This window comes from Canis lupus, chromosome X, assembly GCF_011100685.1.
Source record: "Canis lupus familiaris isolate Mischka breed German Shepherd chromosome X, alternate assembly UU_Cfam_GSD_1.0, whole genome shotgun sequence".
Lineage (NCBI taxonomy): Eukaryota > Metazoa > Chordata > Mammalia > Carnivora > Canidae > Canis > Canis lupus.
The window spans coordinates 106,935,388-106,951,417 of NC_049260.1; the positions used below are offsets into that span (position 1 = coordinate 106,935,388).

Genomic DNA, 16,030 nt, shown 5'->3' on the forward strand with positions numbered 1-16,030 from the left:
ATTTATTCATGAGAGACACACACACACAGAGAGAGAGAGAGAGAGAGAGAGAGAGAGAGGCAGAGACACAGGCAGAGGGAGAAGCAGGCTCTGTCCCAGATCCTGGATCACGCTCTGAACCGAAGGCAGACACTCAATGCTGAGCCACCGAGGCATCCCAAAAATAAAATCTTAATTAAAAAACTGTCGGAGGATGCCTGGGTGGCTCAGCAGTTGAGCATCTGCCTTCAGCTCAGGGCATGATCCTGGAGTCCCAGAATCGAGTCCCACATCAGGCCCCCTGCATGGAGCCTGCTTCTCTCTCTGCCTGTGTCTCTGCCTCTCCCTCTGTGTCTCTCTTGAATAAATAAAAGAAATCTTAAAAAAAAAATGTTGGGACATCTGTGTGGCTCAGAGGTTGAGCATCTGCCTTTGGCTCAGGGTGTGAAAATAGGGTCCAGGCATCAAGTCCCACATCAGGCTCCCTATGAGGAGCCTGCTTCTCCCTCCGCCTCTGTCTTTGTCTCTCTCATGAAGAAATAAATAAAATCTTTTAAAACAAATACGTAAATAAAATCTTTAAAAAACAGATCCAATAAAAAAAGAAAATCACAAACCTAAGATTATTAAAAAGATTAAAATGAAAATGTCTTTAATCAACAAGGAAAAATGCTAGCCTCTCTCCAGAAAGGTACCCTCCCATTTAGCAAACCCACATGAAACTCAAAACGTTGTGCTTGAATTAATTGTTGAGGTTTACAAGCTATTTTTCACAGAACACATTTAAAGCAGGCCCTTTACTGATGAGAGAAGAGAAGCTGCACAAGGAATAAAACTGCTGTTTTCTTATTACTGCCTTTTCACTAGAGACATAGAAATGGCTCTCCAAATGTAGCAGGACTGAATGCTCTCCACCACAACAGCATTAACAATGTCAGATATTTGAGGTGTGTATCCATCAGGTAGCTTCAGAGATTCCAAGGTGAAAAAGATGCTATCATCTATCACCCCATTTCTTCCATGAAGGCTGGTAATGCAGACCTGTAATTACAGGTAATAGAAATGTTTATGTAAAAGCATCGTCTGCTGTCCTAAAGCCTGTACCACCTTGCTCTGGCTTAGTCTGAAGGTCACTCCTTTCCCAACCTAGCTGCCATGTCAGAAATCCCAGGAGCACCCTGTGAAACTACCCATGGTGGCCCCTTCCTCACAACAGCTAAGTCAGAACCCCTACAGAGCTGGTCCTGCTCTAGATTAGAAACTCTATTCTAAATACACTACATGATGTCCATTAACCTCTCTAGTGATGGTTGAGGAAGGGAAAAGCGGTAGAATGAGAAAAGAATGGTGGTGGCCAAGAGAAGGCCATCTCCCCACTTCCTGGGTCCCATCCCAAGCACCCTCTGTGCCTTTGTGCAGACTGACTCTTGCACTCATTTCTAGTCCATAGGACCCAAGTCACACCCAGCATTCACTGCATGCTCTCGTTCTCCCCACTAGGCCATTCCTTCCTCCCCCACAATTCTCTCAACACAATTTGCTTTCTATTCAGGGCATTTAAATACCTCTCAAGTAAACTACCTAATTTTGACCTTAAATATATGCATATTGTATATTATTCTGGGGTTATGCCCACTGTGGAGCTTGTCTTGTTTAGTAAGGAAATAGACTCTTTGGCCAAGAATGGTTTTGCCAATACACCCCATGAAATCCCGAGAATCAGCAAGGATCACTAGAGGGAAAAGTAGAACCGAGTAACAAGAGCTACCCACAAAGGAGCTACCTCATGCACATGCTTATGTCTCAGAGGCTTCACCGAGAGGGCCTTTCGGCTCAGCGCATCCAATGGGGTGCAAAACTCAACTTCTACTCGGTCCCCCTGGTAAGGCTCAAAACCTAAAACAGCAGACAAACTGTAAGAGACTTAACTTACTCTAGGGAACAAGCTGAAGGTGGCTGGAGGGGAGGGGGTTGAGGGGATGGAGTCACTGGAGGATGGGCATGAAGGAGGCCATGTGAGAGAATGAGCACTGGGTGTTCTATGCCACTGATGAATCCTTAAATTCTACCCCTCAAACTAATAATGCACTCTATGTTAATTAAATTTAAATTAAAAACAACAACAAACACTAAAACAGCCACAGAGAGAAATCCAGTTGGAATTAGGTCTTAGCTCCTAACTCTGGGAAATGAACAAGGGGTAGTGGAAGTGGAGGTGGACGGGGGGGATGGGGTGACTGAGAGATGGGCACTGAGGGGAAACTTATGGGATGAGCACTGGGTATTATACTATATGTTGGCAAATCGAACTCCAATTAAAAAAATATTAAAAAAAGAATTATGTCTTAGTCTTGGTAATGTTCAGTTTCACAGTGACTTTGATGTTCTAATACCCTAAAATAATGTCTATTACATCAAAAGTACCTTTGAACCTTTTAAAAACAGGTAACCTGTAAGTCTTCCTGCCAGAAAGGATGTTTGTAATCCTCTAGGCTTTGATTCCCACTGGTTTAACAAAGGCTGTTGGGGAGAAGTATCAGCTGGGCATCACAGGTCATTATTTTTTTAAATATATTTATTTATTTGAGAGACAGAGAGAGACTGGGGGAGGGGCAGAGGAAGAGAATCTCAAGCAGATTCTCCAAGGAAGGTGGAGCCGGTGGTGGGGCTTAATCTCAGGACCCATGACCTGAGCTGAAATCATGAGTGGAACGCTTAACAAACTGAGCCATTCAGGTGCCCCAATTCCCATTATGTTTTTGGCTTTTTTAAAAAAGATTTATTTATTTATTTGAGAGAGAGAGAGAGCAAGGGAGGGAGGAGAGAGAAGAGGGTCGTGTGAGAGTGGGGGGGCAGAGAGAGAGAGAAAGAATCTCAAGAAGACTCCTCCCTGAGCGCTTAGCCTGACAAGGGCTTAATCTCATGACCCTGAGATCACGACCTGAGCTGAAATCAACAGTAAAATGCTTAAACTACCTCTCATTATGTTTTATTATTTTTTATTTAAAAAATTTTTTTAAATTTTTAATTATTTATGATAGTCACAGAGAGAGAGAGAGAGAGGCAGAGACATAGGCAGAGGGAGAAGCAGGCTCCATGCACCGGGAGCCTGATGTGGGATTCGATCCCGGGTCTCCAGGATCGTGCCCTGGGCCAAAGGCAGGCGCCAAACCGCTGCGCCACCCAGGGATCCCAAAAAAATTTTTTTATTGGAGTTCAATTTGCCAACATTTTGGGTGATGGTCACTGAGTGGGGCACTTGGCGGGATGAGCACTGGGTGTTATGCTCAATGTTGTCATTATGTTTTATTAGTGGTTTTTTTTTAATTTTTATTTATTTATGATAGGCACACAGTGAGAGAGAAAGAGGCAGAGACACAGGCAGAGGGAGAAGCAGGCTCCATGCACCGGGAGCCCGACGTGGGATTCGATCCCGGATATCCAGGACCGCGCCCTGGGCCAAAGCCAGGCGCCAAACCGCTGCGCCACCCAGGGATCCCCTGTCATTATGTTTTAAATTGGAATTGTCTTTTGCCATTTTCATTAGGTGTCATAATAGATTAACAGCAGCTATTTTGACAATGCTAAGTATGACTGATTAGGGTTCAAGTATTTTTATTTTAAAAAATTTTTTTAAGATTTTATTTATTCACTAGAGAGAGGCAGAGACACAGGCAGAGGGAGAAGCAGGCTCCTCGCAGGGAGCCCAATGTGGAACTTGATCCTGGAACTCCGGGATCACGCCCTGAGCAGAAGGCAGCCACTCATCCGCCACCCAGGCATCCTGGGGTCAAGTATTTTTAATCCACTCTCTTTGAATCACTCAATTTATTTTGCAGCAGTAAATCCCTTCACCTGTGCTTTGGGTCCCGGCCTCTTTATGCCTCAGGACCCTGGTTCCATCCATCCTTCTGGCTCTCCCTTACACCTTCCATCACTCCCTTTGTTTTTGTTTTTGTTTTTGTTTTTTCCATCACTCCCTTTGGCATTACAAACATGCTCAAGTGTTTCCCATCTTGAGAAGAATTCTAGCAAGGGCTACTATTGGTGGTGACTTCCCACTGGCATGGTTATAGGGACCAGGAAATTGACTTTGGAGCTTAGCAATCACAGGGGCTTTTTCTCCTAGAATTGGGTATTTCTAACTAAACATGTCTTAAAATCCCAGATGCCACCAGATAATCATCCTTGGGGACTTCCATGGTTATCAAATAAGGTCAAGTCCTGGCTTTTAAATCCCAGAAAAATTAAATGGAAAGCTGCCTGGTGTGGCTGAACTAAGTTCCCCCTTTTTATATTCAAGCTACATAGCAGCTGATAGGGCATAAACAAGTACAGAATTTTTACTTCTAGTCATCTTTCCAAAGCCAGCCCAGCAGAAGTTGTCCAGCTGGGAAAGCATCTCACACAGGCAGCCTTCCCAAGTCTCCCCATAGCAGATAGTCATTCTAACTTGTCTGCTCAGTAGAGTTGTTTTCACTATATTCTTTTAATGTCTCCACATGTCTGTCTTTCCCAATTAGACGATGAGCTCTTTACAGGGAGGGTTTAATAAAGTCTTATTTAGGGATCCCTGGGTGGCGCAGCGGTTTGGCGCCTGCCTTTGGCCCAGGGTGCAATCCTGGAGACCCGGGATTGAATCCCACATCGGGCTCCCTGAATGGAGCCTGCTTCTCCCTCTACCTATGTCTCTGCCTCTCTCTCTCTCTGTGTGACTATCATGAATAAATAAATAAAATCTTTAAATATAAATAAATAAATAAATAAAGTCTTATTTATCTTGTCTTGCCAATACCTAGCACTCTATTGTGAACTGAGCTAAACTCAAATAGCATAAACAAAATAACAACATATTGCTTTAGGCATAAAACAACTAAATGTTAGACCTGATAATTACAAATAGAATTCAACAACAGTGTACACACACACACACACACACACACACACACAGAAAGTGCTGGAGGAGGCCATCAAGAGGGTGTGATTACCAGTGGACCTATGAGCTGGACCCTGGGGTCCAGCTTGAGGCTCCTCACCCCACCCCTGTCCTGGGAATGTGTGTTCCACCCATCACTCCAACAGTTGGAGGCCTAAGGCTTTAGAGAGTAAGGTGTGGCTGAGACCATCTGGACAGTGTACGTGACTGAGCCCAATTAAGGCATCTATGTAAACTTTTAAGATTCTGGCAGGTGGGTGTGGAGATCAATTCATTTCAGGTCCCCCCAGACAAGACCCATGTGTAAGTCTCCTTGATTACTACACTGGCCACTTACCAATCAAGAGTGGCCTGCCTCATTTTTTTGTCTCTCCTCGGTTCTATGTAGTGGGGGCAGTTTGCAAACCAACAGAAAGGTACAAGGCTATCTCTCCAAGGCATTTGAAATATTATTTTCATTATTTTTTTAAAACTTTTTAAAATATTTATTTATTTATTTATGATAGTCACACACACAGAGAGAGAGAGAGGCAGAGACACAGGCAGAGGGAGAAGCAGGTTCCACGCACTGGGAGTCCGACGTGGGATTCGATCTCGGGTCTCCAGGATTGTGCCCTGGGCCAAAGGCAGGCGCCAAACTGCTGCGCTACCCAGGGATCCCTATTTTCATTAGTTTTTAAAAGATTTTATTCGTTTATTCATGAGAGACACAGGCCGAGGGAGAAGCAAGCTCCCCGTGGAGAGCCTGATGCAGGACACCATCCCAGGACCCCGGGATCAAGACCTGAGCCCAAGGTAGATGCTCAACCACTGAGCCGCCAGGCGCCCTTTGAGATATATTTTTTTAAAGAGTATATCTGTGTGGCGCCTGGGTGGATCTGTTGGTTGGGCATCCAACTCTTGGTTTCTGCTCATGTTATGAACTCAGGGTCCTGAGTAAGAGCCTCCCATGGGCCTCTGCACTAAGTGGGGAGTCTGCTTCAGGACTCTCTCTCTGTCTCCCATTCTTCAAGACTTGCTCTCTCTCTCTCTCAAATTAATAAGTCTTTGAGGGATCCCTGGGTGGCGCAGCGGTTTGGCGCCTGCCTTTGGCCCAGGGCACGATCCTGGAGACTCGGGATCGAGTCCCACATCGGGCTCCCGGTGCATGGAGCCTGCTTCTCCCTCTGCTTGTGTCTCTGCGCCTCTCTCTCTCTCTCTCTGTGACTATCATAAATAAATAAAAATAAAAAAAATAAGTCTTTGAAAAATTAAAATAAAAAAGAATATCCCTGTATACCCATAATGTTTTTCTGTTAGATTAGAAATTCAGTGCCTGTACAAATAGAAAAATTACACAAATACTAGCAGTTGCATCCAATAAATAAAACGTCAACAAAAGATAGCATGAGTGTTTAAGAACATGATGTACTGCGGTGCATTATTTTCAACTGCAAAGGTCCACCTCAAGTATCAAAGAGCCTCTTATTGGAGACAAGGACACTTAGAGAAGTAGTTCTAATCCGAAAATCCTCTTGCTAAATAGCATGTTCCAAATTCGACCCTAGAAATGATGCCTGTAACCATCAGCAAAGCCAATCTATAAAATTTAAAAAACAGGCAAAATCTAGCTTTAAATTAAAAAAAGTAAACTGGGCACCTCTGGTGGCTCAGCACTTTAGCGTTACCTTTAGCCCAGGGCATGATCCTGGAGACCCAGAATCAAGTCCCATGTCAGGCTCCCTGCATGGATCCTGCTTCTCCTTCTGCCTGTGTCTCTGCCTCTCTCTCTCTCTGTGTGTCTCTCATGAATAAATAAATAAAATCTTTAAATAAATAAATAAATAAATAAATAAATAAATAAATAAATAAAATCTTTTAAAAAGTAAACTATACCTTTACAAATGACATCTAGAGAGAAGTAAGTTGTGTGATCAACGTAGTTAGCACCTTCCATTAGAGAGGTAATAGAGCCAAATGAGATTCTAGCATAGGAGTCTGCAGGTCCATTGCCATGGCAACTATCACAGAGAGCATCCACCTGTGAGATAACGAAACCATTATAGCAAACATAACACAGGTTTAAAAAGCAGAAACATGCTTAAAACATTGTCGTTCAAGAAATGGCTTAAACAACTACAACAAACATTGGTGAATACATTTCACCTGACCACATTGTAGACGTGAGACGATGATAAAATAATGACTGAGCCTTATATATTTTATTTATGTTTTAGAGCAGTTTAGGAACCTTGAGCCGAAATTTCCCACACGTTCCACTTCTCTGTCCTTAGTTTGCCCTATTATTAGCACCTTGCATTTGTTTGATTGGTTGAACCAATATTGGTACAGTATATTGACCTCAAGTCCATAGTTTATTTTTTAAAAGATTTTATTTATGGGACACCTGGGTGCCTCAGCAGTTGAGCATCTGCCTTTGGGTAAGGGCATGATCCCAGGGTCCCAGGATGAAGTCCTGCATCGGGTTCCCTGCGTGGAGCCTGCTTCTCCCTCTGCCTATGTCTCTGCCTCTCTCTCTCTCTGGGTCTCTCATGAATAAATAAATAAAATCTTTATTTTTTTTTAGTTTTTTAAAAAATTTTTTAAAAGATTAAAAAAAATCCAGATGGTCTCTGAGCCACCTAGGTGCCCCACCAGTAAAACATATTTAAGGAATCATCTAAGGCGCCTGGGTGACTCAGTTAGTTGTCTGTCTTTGGCTCAGGTCATGATCCCGGGGTCCTGGGACAGAGTCCCACATCGGGCTACATGCTCATTAGGGTGCCTGCTTCTCCCTCTGCTCTTCCCCCTGCTCTTACTCTTTCGCTCTCAAATAAATAAAAAAATAAAATAATCTATACTCATTTCCCTATCTCCCATTTGCTCCTCACTGCTCTCCAATCAGGCCTTGTATCCCAAATGCCTCTAAAGCTCTTAAAGCTCTAAAGCTCTTAAAATCACCAGCATCCTCCAGGTTGCCAAATCCCACAGTCAATTTTCTCTGCTCCTATCACTCAACCTCTTAGCATCTGATCCAGTTGTAAAACTTTGCCTGGCTTCTGTGTGACCACTCTTTCCTGGAGAGGCTCCATCTCAACCTCCTCTGTTAACACTCTCTTCTTGTTTCCTGTTGCTGAACTGAATACACCAAGTTACAGACATGGTGTCCCATTGGTATCTCAATCTTAGCTTAACATAGACAAAATTTAATGTATCCTGAACTTCCCTGAAAAAACTGTACTCCCCCCCATCTTCTGTATCTCAGAAAATGGCAAGTCATCTCACCTAGACAAGATGGATGCATTCTGGTATACAGAAATTAAATGGCACAAAGTGAAAGACAGCTTGGGAGGAAACATTCGCAAAATGTTCATATGAGAAATTTCCTAACAAACCTCTCATTTCCGTAACATACAAACAGCTCTAATGTTCCTACTGTACAAATAGCTGTAAGAAGAGAAACATTGCTGTACTCTCCCCAACACTTAAAGAAATGCAAAATAAAATTATGAGACTGCCTTTTTTTAAGATTGGCAAAGATTTCAAAGATTGGAATCTTTCCATTCTTCTTAATATTGGCAAACAGGTAGTTTCCAGAGCCTGCTGTTGACAGTGCCAACTGGTACAATACAGCTGAAGCATAATTGGACAGTATCTATTGAAATGGTAAATACACTGAGGTGATGGTTGCATGACTATGTGAAATTTACTAAAAATGTCATCAAACTATGGCTTTAAATGTGGAGAATCTTGGGGCTTTTGGGGCACTCAGTCGGTTAAGCATCCAACTCTTGGTCTCGGCTCAGGGCTTGATCTCAAGGTTGTGAGTTAAAGCTCTGTGTTGGGCTCTAGCTGGGAATGGAGCCTACTTAAAAAAATGGAGAATCTTATGGTACATCCATTGTATCTCAATAAAGCTGCTTTTATTTATTTTTTTAAAGTTTGTATTTATTTATTCATGAGAGACACACACACAGAGAGGCAGAGACATAGGCAGAGGTAGAAGCAGGCTCCCTGTGGGGAACCTGTTTCTCGACTCATCCCAGGTTCCTGAGATCACAATCTGAGCCAAAGCAAATACTCAACCACTGAGCCACCCAGGTGCCCAAAGCTGCATTTAAAAAGTGGTTAAGGGGCAGCCCCAGTGGCTCAGTGGTTTAGTGCCGCCTTCGGCCCAGGGCCTGACCTTGGAGACCCGGGATCGAGTCTCACATCGGGCTCCTTGCATGGAGCCTGCTTCTCCTTCTGCCTGTTTCTGTGCCTCTCTGTCTCTCATGAATAAATGTCTCTTAAAAAAATAAAAGGTGGTTAAGGATGCCTGGGTGGCTCAGCGGTTGAGTCTGCCTTTGGCTCAGGGCGTGATCCGTCGGTCCCAGGATCAAGTCCCACATCAGGCTCCCTGCATGGAGGCTGCTTCTCCCTCTGCCTCTGTCTCTGCCTCTTTCTCTCAGTGTCTCTCATGAATAAATAAATAAAATCTTAAAAAAAAAACTTTAAAAAAGTGGTTAAAATGCATTTCTGTTCACCCAGCAATTACATTACAACAAAATAAAAAATCCTTTACTTGGTTGAGAAAAGGACATTGCAGGGACCCCCTTGTGGCTCAGTGGTTGAATGTCTGCCTTCAGCTCAGCGCCTGATCCCAGGTCCAGGATCAAGTCCCACATGGGGCTCCTCATGGGGAGCCTGCTTCTCCCTCTGCCTATGAATCTGCCTCTCTCTGTGTCTCTCATGAATAAATAAATAAAATCTTTTTTTAAAAAAAGAAAAAAGGACATTGCAGAATAATATAGACTCTAATAATTATTAATGTTTACCATAGTTTTAAATGCTGAAGAATAGATATATAATTTAGACTTTTATAAACAGAAACCACTACAAAGATAAGAACAAGTGTTCCGGGATGCCTGGGTGGCTCAGCGGTTGAGCATCTGCCTTTGGCTCAGGGCTTGATTCCCAGGTCCGGGATCAAGTCCTTCATTGAGCTCCCTGCATGGAGCCTGCTTTTCCTTCTGCCTATGTTCTGCCTCTCTCTCTGTGTCTCTCATAAATAAATAAATAAAATCTTTAAAAAAAAAAAGAACAAGTGTCTCACACAATGCAGTGGATTGGACTTCAAATCCACCATACCAGGTCACGTCAGAGAGGCTGAACAAATCAGGAGCAAGGCTGAAAGCCCCCCCGGGGAAATAGAGCCGATCCTCAAACTCATAGTAATCTTACTTTGATCGCTTTCAATCCATATGCTTTATCTTCTTCCACAATGGCGGTGACTTCTTGTCCAACTTTCAGGAACACGTTGCCAGTTATAACATCACTGGTGAAGTAGATCAACTCATCAATCAGGCCATAATCACTACAGAACTGTGTCACTACTCCTTGTACAGTTTTTAACCTGGTGTCACCTAAAAGATAGGTCAAAAAAATGTTTCATTAACTCACCTCCAAAGCAAATTACACACAAGAAATAAGCCCTACCGTGGGAAGATATGGGAGACGATGATCTAAGTCTAGAAACAAATTGGGCTTGCTCTGAGACACAGATGATAATGACTGAGGAGCATAGGGATTGTTTGGGAAGCAGAGTGCTCATGCTGAAAGGCTGATCCCACCATTTCTCTGCGAGGCCCAGTGGCCAAGTGCCCTTGGTAGTGGGACTTGTAGTAGGTGCTGAGTCTGGAACCAGACTGCCTAGCTGTGAACACAGCTCCTCCCTTTACCATCTCTGTAACCCTGGGCACATTTCTTAACCTCCCTGAATCTGTTTCCATCTGGAAAACCAGGGCATTACTAATGTCTGCCTAGGAGAGTAGATCTTATAAGCTCTCCACACACACACACACACACACACACACACACAGGGTAACTATATAAGGTGTGGATGTGTTAATGAATCTTATTGTGCAATCATTTCACAATATATAGGTAACAAGTTGTCATGCATACCTTATATGCAAATTATGTCTCAATAAAGCAGGGGAGAAAGGGTTGTTACAGTTATTAACTGACACATACATGTCAACTGCTTAAAATTGAATGCCTCCCACAGGTTAGAGCTTACACATTAGTTGTCATGGTTTCTGCATCTAGAGAGTCTTTAAACAGCCATTATTGTTATAGAATTTTATCATCAACAAAAGCGGCAGCAGCAGCACCTGGAGATTATTGAAACATCTCACCGAACAAAGCACACAAAGAGATCTGGGGGTTTAAATCTAGCCCAAATGTGGATCCAAAACACTCAGGTTTACTTATTTATTTATTTCATGAACAAACACAGCTAATAAGCCATAATTTGATATCTGAACCTAGAGAATAAGCCCACAGGGCCCACTATGAACCACAACGCCTTAGGTGCCATGCCAAAGTGAGGCTGGGAGAAACATTGCTTACAATTTGATTTCAGAAGCCAAGAAGATCCTGAAAACTTTTTTTTTAAAGATTTTATTTATTTATTCATGAGAGACACACAGAGAGGCAGAGACACAGGCAGAGGGAGAAGCAGGCTCCACGCAGGGAGCCCGATGTGGGACTTGATCCCGGGTCTCCAGGATCACGCCCTGGGCCAAAGGCAGATGCTCAACCACTGAGCCACCCAGGCATCCCCTGAAAACTTTTTTTTAAAGGATTTTATTTGAGGAGGGCTTAGAAAATTAAAAAATAAAGATTTTATTTATTTGAGAGAGAGCACCCAAGAGAGGGGGTGGGTGGAGCAGAGGGAGAGGGAGAAGCAGACTCCCCCCTCCAGTAGGGAGCCCGAGGTGGTGCTCAATCCCTGGACCCAAGACCCGAACCAAAGGCAGACGCTTAACCCAACAGAGCCCCATAGGAGCCTCTTCTAAACTATTTTAAAAATGGGTCAAATTTGTCAAGTGAAATCACAAAACATATGGAAATGGAAGGTACAAGGGTGACAACTGCCACCTAGGCTCATGAAAATAAATCAGAAACTCTTCTGCATCGTCCCATTGGCAAAAATATGGCTACCGGCTAAGGGATGCAGCGGCAGCGCTTCCCGCTCAAGCTCGGCAGCAGCCCTCCTTGGCCCACTGGGCCGAGAATCCGCCAACTCTGCAGGGCTCACACTCCTCCGGCAGAGGAGCTGCAGGCCCAGTCAGGCACCAGGAAGGCTGGGGCCCTGCTGGGAGGACTGCATCCACCAGAGATGACCCTTTCCAGAATCGGGCCCAGAGCCCGCCCTGCACTCATTCTGGGGAAGGAGGCCCCCCAGAGGCGGGACCGGGGCACACCCAGCAGGGAATGGCTGCTTGGCCTCCGGGTCTGGGTAACACCAGCCGGGTGCCGGCTCTCCCCTGGTTGTGTCTCCCTGACCCGGCTGTAAAGTGAACGTGACAATACTCCCCGCTCCCTGTGGGGGTCTTCCAGCCTTGAGCCCAGGGCTTAGTCCAGACAAATGCTCGGCTCATGAGAGGAACACTTCAGAACAGGACCACCATCCACCTCAGCACACCCTCTCAGTTTTCATGGGGACTCACCGACACCCTGATGCCTGTCCCGGGCCTCCTGAGTCTCCCCCTCAGTGCCAGACCCTGGACTGTGTCAGGATACAAAGGTGAGCAAGTTAACCCGTGGCCCCCAGCCTCCTACCAGCGACTTGACCACTTGGATTCAAATATACGCATGTTTGGGAAACGAGATCAAATGCACCCTCAAATCAGAGAGATCCACTACTACTGGAAATATGAAAAGGAATCTGTTGTACATACCATACACACAATGTAAGTTTCAAAGGCATGGGGCCGGGAGGTAATGCAAGGGTGGTGCATAGTTCCCCAGGGGCCTTCCCTGTTTACACCACCGTCACTTTGGGCAGGATGGTTCCGGGCATGCTCAGGGACTCAGGGACCCCTCTCCCCACAAGGAGGCGCTGGCATGGCTATGTGGCGCCCTTCTGAGCCCCGGAAGTTCTGAACTAGGTGCTGGCCCGTGGGAGGGAGAAGACAAATTAAATACCTTCCAATTCCAAGAGCCTCATATGCTGCTCCCTCTCTGCCTCTGACGAGTCTATCTTCCTCCGGAAGACGGCAAGAGCCCTGGAAATCAGCCGAAGCATGGTCCCGTTGCTAGGGCAGCCTGCGGCCCCCAAACACAGCACCAAGCCTGCTTCTGTCCACGTCTCTGCCACCCAGCCGCACTCTGACCCCAGCAGCCCCTCAGACCACACGCTGGTTCCTCCGCACCGCGGGACGTCTAGTCAGGTGCCTTCATGAGCTTTGGCTCAGGCTACCACGCGAAGGGCCTTAACATGCCCCAGCCCATCATCCAGCCAATGAGGACCCAGTGCGCTTAGTGCCAGCCACTCAGAGGCTGAGAGCTGATGGGCGGGACTTCATGGGCTCCTCCCACCAAGGCAAGGGCGGAAATGCGGTGACCCACCAGAAATCACTTCCAGTGAGACCTCGTTTTGCACCTCTTAGAGTAGAGGTGGGCTCTACTCTGTGGTCTCTGTGGGCTTCTAAGGGAGGGCCTGATGCCTGTTTGAAGGTGGCACAGCAACTTGTCCCCAGGTTGGAAGCATGCCCCCAGGCGTGCAGCCTCTACCCCTCACGGAGTGAATTATTTTCTCTTCCTTTGCCTCTGAGTGCCCTCCACGGCCACACAACCACCACCAGCCCCACCTCCTCACCCCTACACTCACTCCTCAGGGAGACTTGGTGGTCAGCTCTAAGCAACGGCTTTCTGTTCAGTGTTAAATGAAACCACAGATCCTGTGGAAAAGGCCTAACTTGCACGTCTACAAGGGTCTCAAAATGTAGCCTGTGTCTTGCTCTTGGAAGGGAGCCAACGGTGCCAAAGCACTCACTATGGTGCCGAGAGCCACACTGAAGTACGATCTGGAAATGAGGATGATTAGATGAGGAGGGCGAGGAGATGTGGCACGAAGCAGAGTTCGGATTGCGTCCCTATTCTTTTCTTCTGGGTAGCACGCAGACATCACATTTAAAATATTAAATGGAAAAAAAAGAATATTAAATATTTTAATAGCAAAATGAGTTTATTTGGAAATAGGAGACCAACTGCAATTCAGGACACGTGAACTATGGCGAACTGTAAGCAAATACAGAGTACAACGAAAAGCTTTCTTTTTGTCCTAGCAGACAGGAAGTTGCCATGGGTGGTTTTCAAGGAAAGTTATTGGAGGAGAGTGAGAATCAAGGTTGTGATGGCCTCTCATTGTCTGGGTTGTGGCAGTTTCTCATTGGCTGGGCTGTTGCTGAGCCAGGAGGAAATCTTCCTTCCTGTTGGGGGCTGCAAAGGCTGTTTAAGAGTGGTGGTGTGTGAGAGCTCTCCTTTTAGAGCTCCCTGCTCCATATTAAATACGGTTGCCTTCAATAATTTTCACATATCCCTCTTTTGATCAAGATGCCCCAGTGGCTTATGGGTTTAGCTCCGCCTTCTGCCTGGGGCATGATGTTAGAGACCCAGGATTTTTTTTTTAAGGTGCAGGTATTTTTTTTTCTTTTTTTAATTGGAGTTCAATTAGCCAACATATATCATAACACCCAGTGCTCATCCCAAGTGCCCCCCTCAGCGCCCATCACCCAGTCACCCCACCCCACCCCCGCCCACCTCCCCTTCCACGACCCCTTGTTCATTTCCCAGAGTTAGGTGTCTCTCCTGTTTGTCACCCTCACTGATATTTTCACTCATTTTCTCTCCTTTCCTTTATTCCCTTTCACTAATTTTTATATTCCCCAAATGCATGAGACCATATAATGTTTGTCCTTTTCCAAATGACTTATTTCACTCAGCATAATACCCTCCAGTTCCATCCACGTCGAAGCAAATGGTGGGTATTTGTCATTTCTAATGGCTGAGTAATATTCCATTGTATACATAAACCACATCTTCTTTATCCATTCATCTTTCGATGGACACCGAGGCTCCTTCCACAGTTTGGCTACTGTGGACATTGCTGCTAGAAACATCAGGGTGCAGCTGTCCCAACGTTTCACTGCATCTGTATCTTTGTTGTAAATCCCCAGCAGTGCAATTGCTGGGTTGTAAGGTAAGGGTATGTCTAATGATGAAAATTTCTCTTAATTTTTCTTCATTTCTGAATTATTTCCTCATCATTTCTGAAGGATGTATTCACATAGAATTTGTGTTTGGGTACTGAAGTGAACCACTGATTAGTCTTCCTCCTTACCACCACCTTCAGTTTCTTTGATGCTTCAGGTTTGCCTTTTTTTCCTTGACTGAGTAGGAAGGAATTGCCAGATCAGTATATATGACTTTGTTGAGTTCCTTAAACAGTTATAGAGAGGCTACAGGGATGCTCAAGTCTTGTGGGGAACAGGCATTTTGAGAATCTAAATACTCAGACCAGCTCTCCTTGTTAAAACTGGGGCAGGATGATTGTGAATCTACTTCTTGAAGATAGCTTTTTAAAGGTTATGTGTATAAGCTGGGGTGCCTGGGTGGCTCAGTCAATTAAGCATCTGCCTTTGGCTCAGGTCATGATCTCATGATGGCTAGAGGCTCAATCCCATTAAGTAGCTCCAGGGATTGAGCCCTGAGTCATCCTTCCTCTGCTCATTCTCTTTCTCTCTCTCAAATAAATAAATAACATTTTAAAAAATTAAAAATAAATAAAAATAAAAGTTATGTGTATAATCAAGCATGAACATTTCTACAATTTATTAAATGGTCTTAAAAAATGATCAAGCTTGAGTTGGATTTGGCTTAGAATAAAGATTAGATGAAACCACAAAAGTGCTTCGAAGCACATCAGCAAGAACTGTCATGAACGAGGGCTAATGAAAACCTGAGAAGATCCCATAGAGTAACCAGGACCAATAATGGGTTAAGAGGGGTGCTTAGAAATCACTGTGTGGTTTGAAGGAGTTCAGGACATGCCACGCCAAAATACACTACTTTGGTATATTATTTGAGCTCAAAAAGCACTTGAAAAACAGCCAATGCAGGGAGAGGCTTTCGCTGAAATCCCTGTAAAAATTAATAAAAGGAAACCTCATTTAAAGTGGAGTTGGGAGACCAGAAGGGGGGGCTCTTAGGTCCTACCACTCCTTATAAATTGCAGACTTCAACAAGAAGAGACTTATCATGCAGATAGACACTACTTTTGTTACTACTACCCCGGCAGGAAAAACA

The 16,030-nt window shown here is 44.8% G+C and overlaps 1 protein-coding gene across 1 annotated transcript; it reads right to left on the reverse strand.

Annotated features, from left to right (window-relative positions):
• Positions 1 to 757: 757 nt before the first annotated feature.
• On the reverse strand, positions 758 to 13,165 carry CT55 (cancer/testis antigen 55). Its single transcript, XM_038586613.1, has 5 exons — positions 12,869 to 13,165; positions 10,118 to 10,299; positions 6,791 to 6,935; positions 1,763 to 1,875; positions 758 to 1,020 (listed from the first exon to the last, which is right to left on the reverse strand). Exons 1-5 carry the CDS (start codon positions 12,966 to 12,968, stop codon positions 829 to 831), a joined length of 732 nt encoding a protein of 243 aa, XP_038442541.1. The 5' UTR covers positions 12,969 to 13,165; the 3' UTR covers positions 758 to 828.
• Positions 13,166 to 16,030: the final 2,865 nt, after the last annotated feature.

What these genes read in the sequence shown, in the direction of transcription:
- CT55 (XM_038586613.1), bottom strand. Translation starts at nt 12,968, where the DNA reads ATGCTTCGGCTGATTTCCAGGGCTCTTGCCGTCTTCCGGAGGAAGATA. An exon ending in GAGGCTCTTGGAATTGGAAG is followed by an intron (nt 10,300 to 12,868) that starts GTATTTAATTTG and finishes CCTATCTTTTAG; the next exon opens with GTGACACCAGGTTAAAAACT. An exon ending in ATGGATTGAAAGCGATCAAA is followed by an intron (nt 6,936 to 10,117) that starts GTAAGATTACTA and finishes GTTATCTCACAG; the next exon opens with GTGGATGCTCTCTGTGATAG.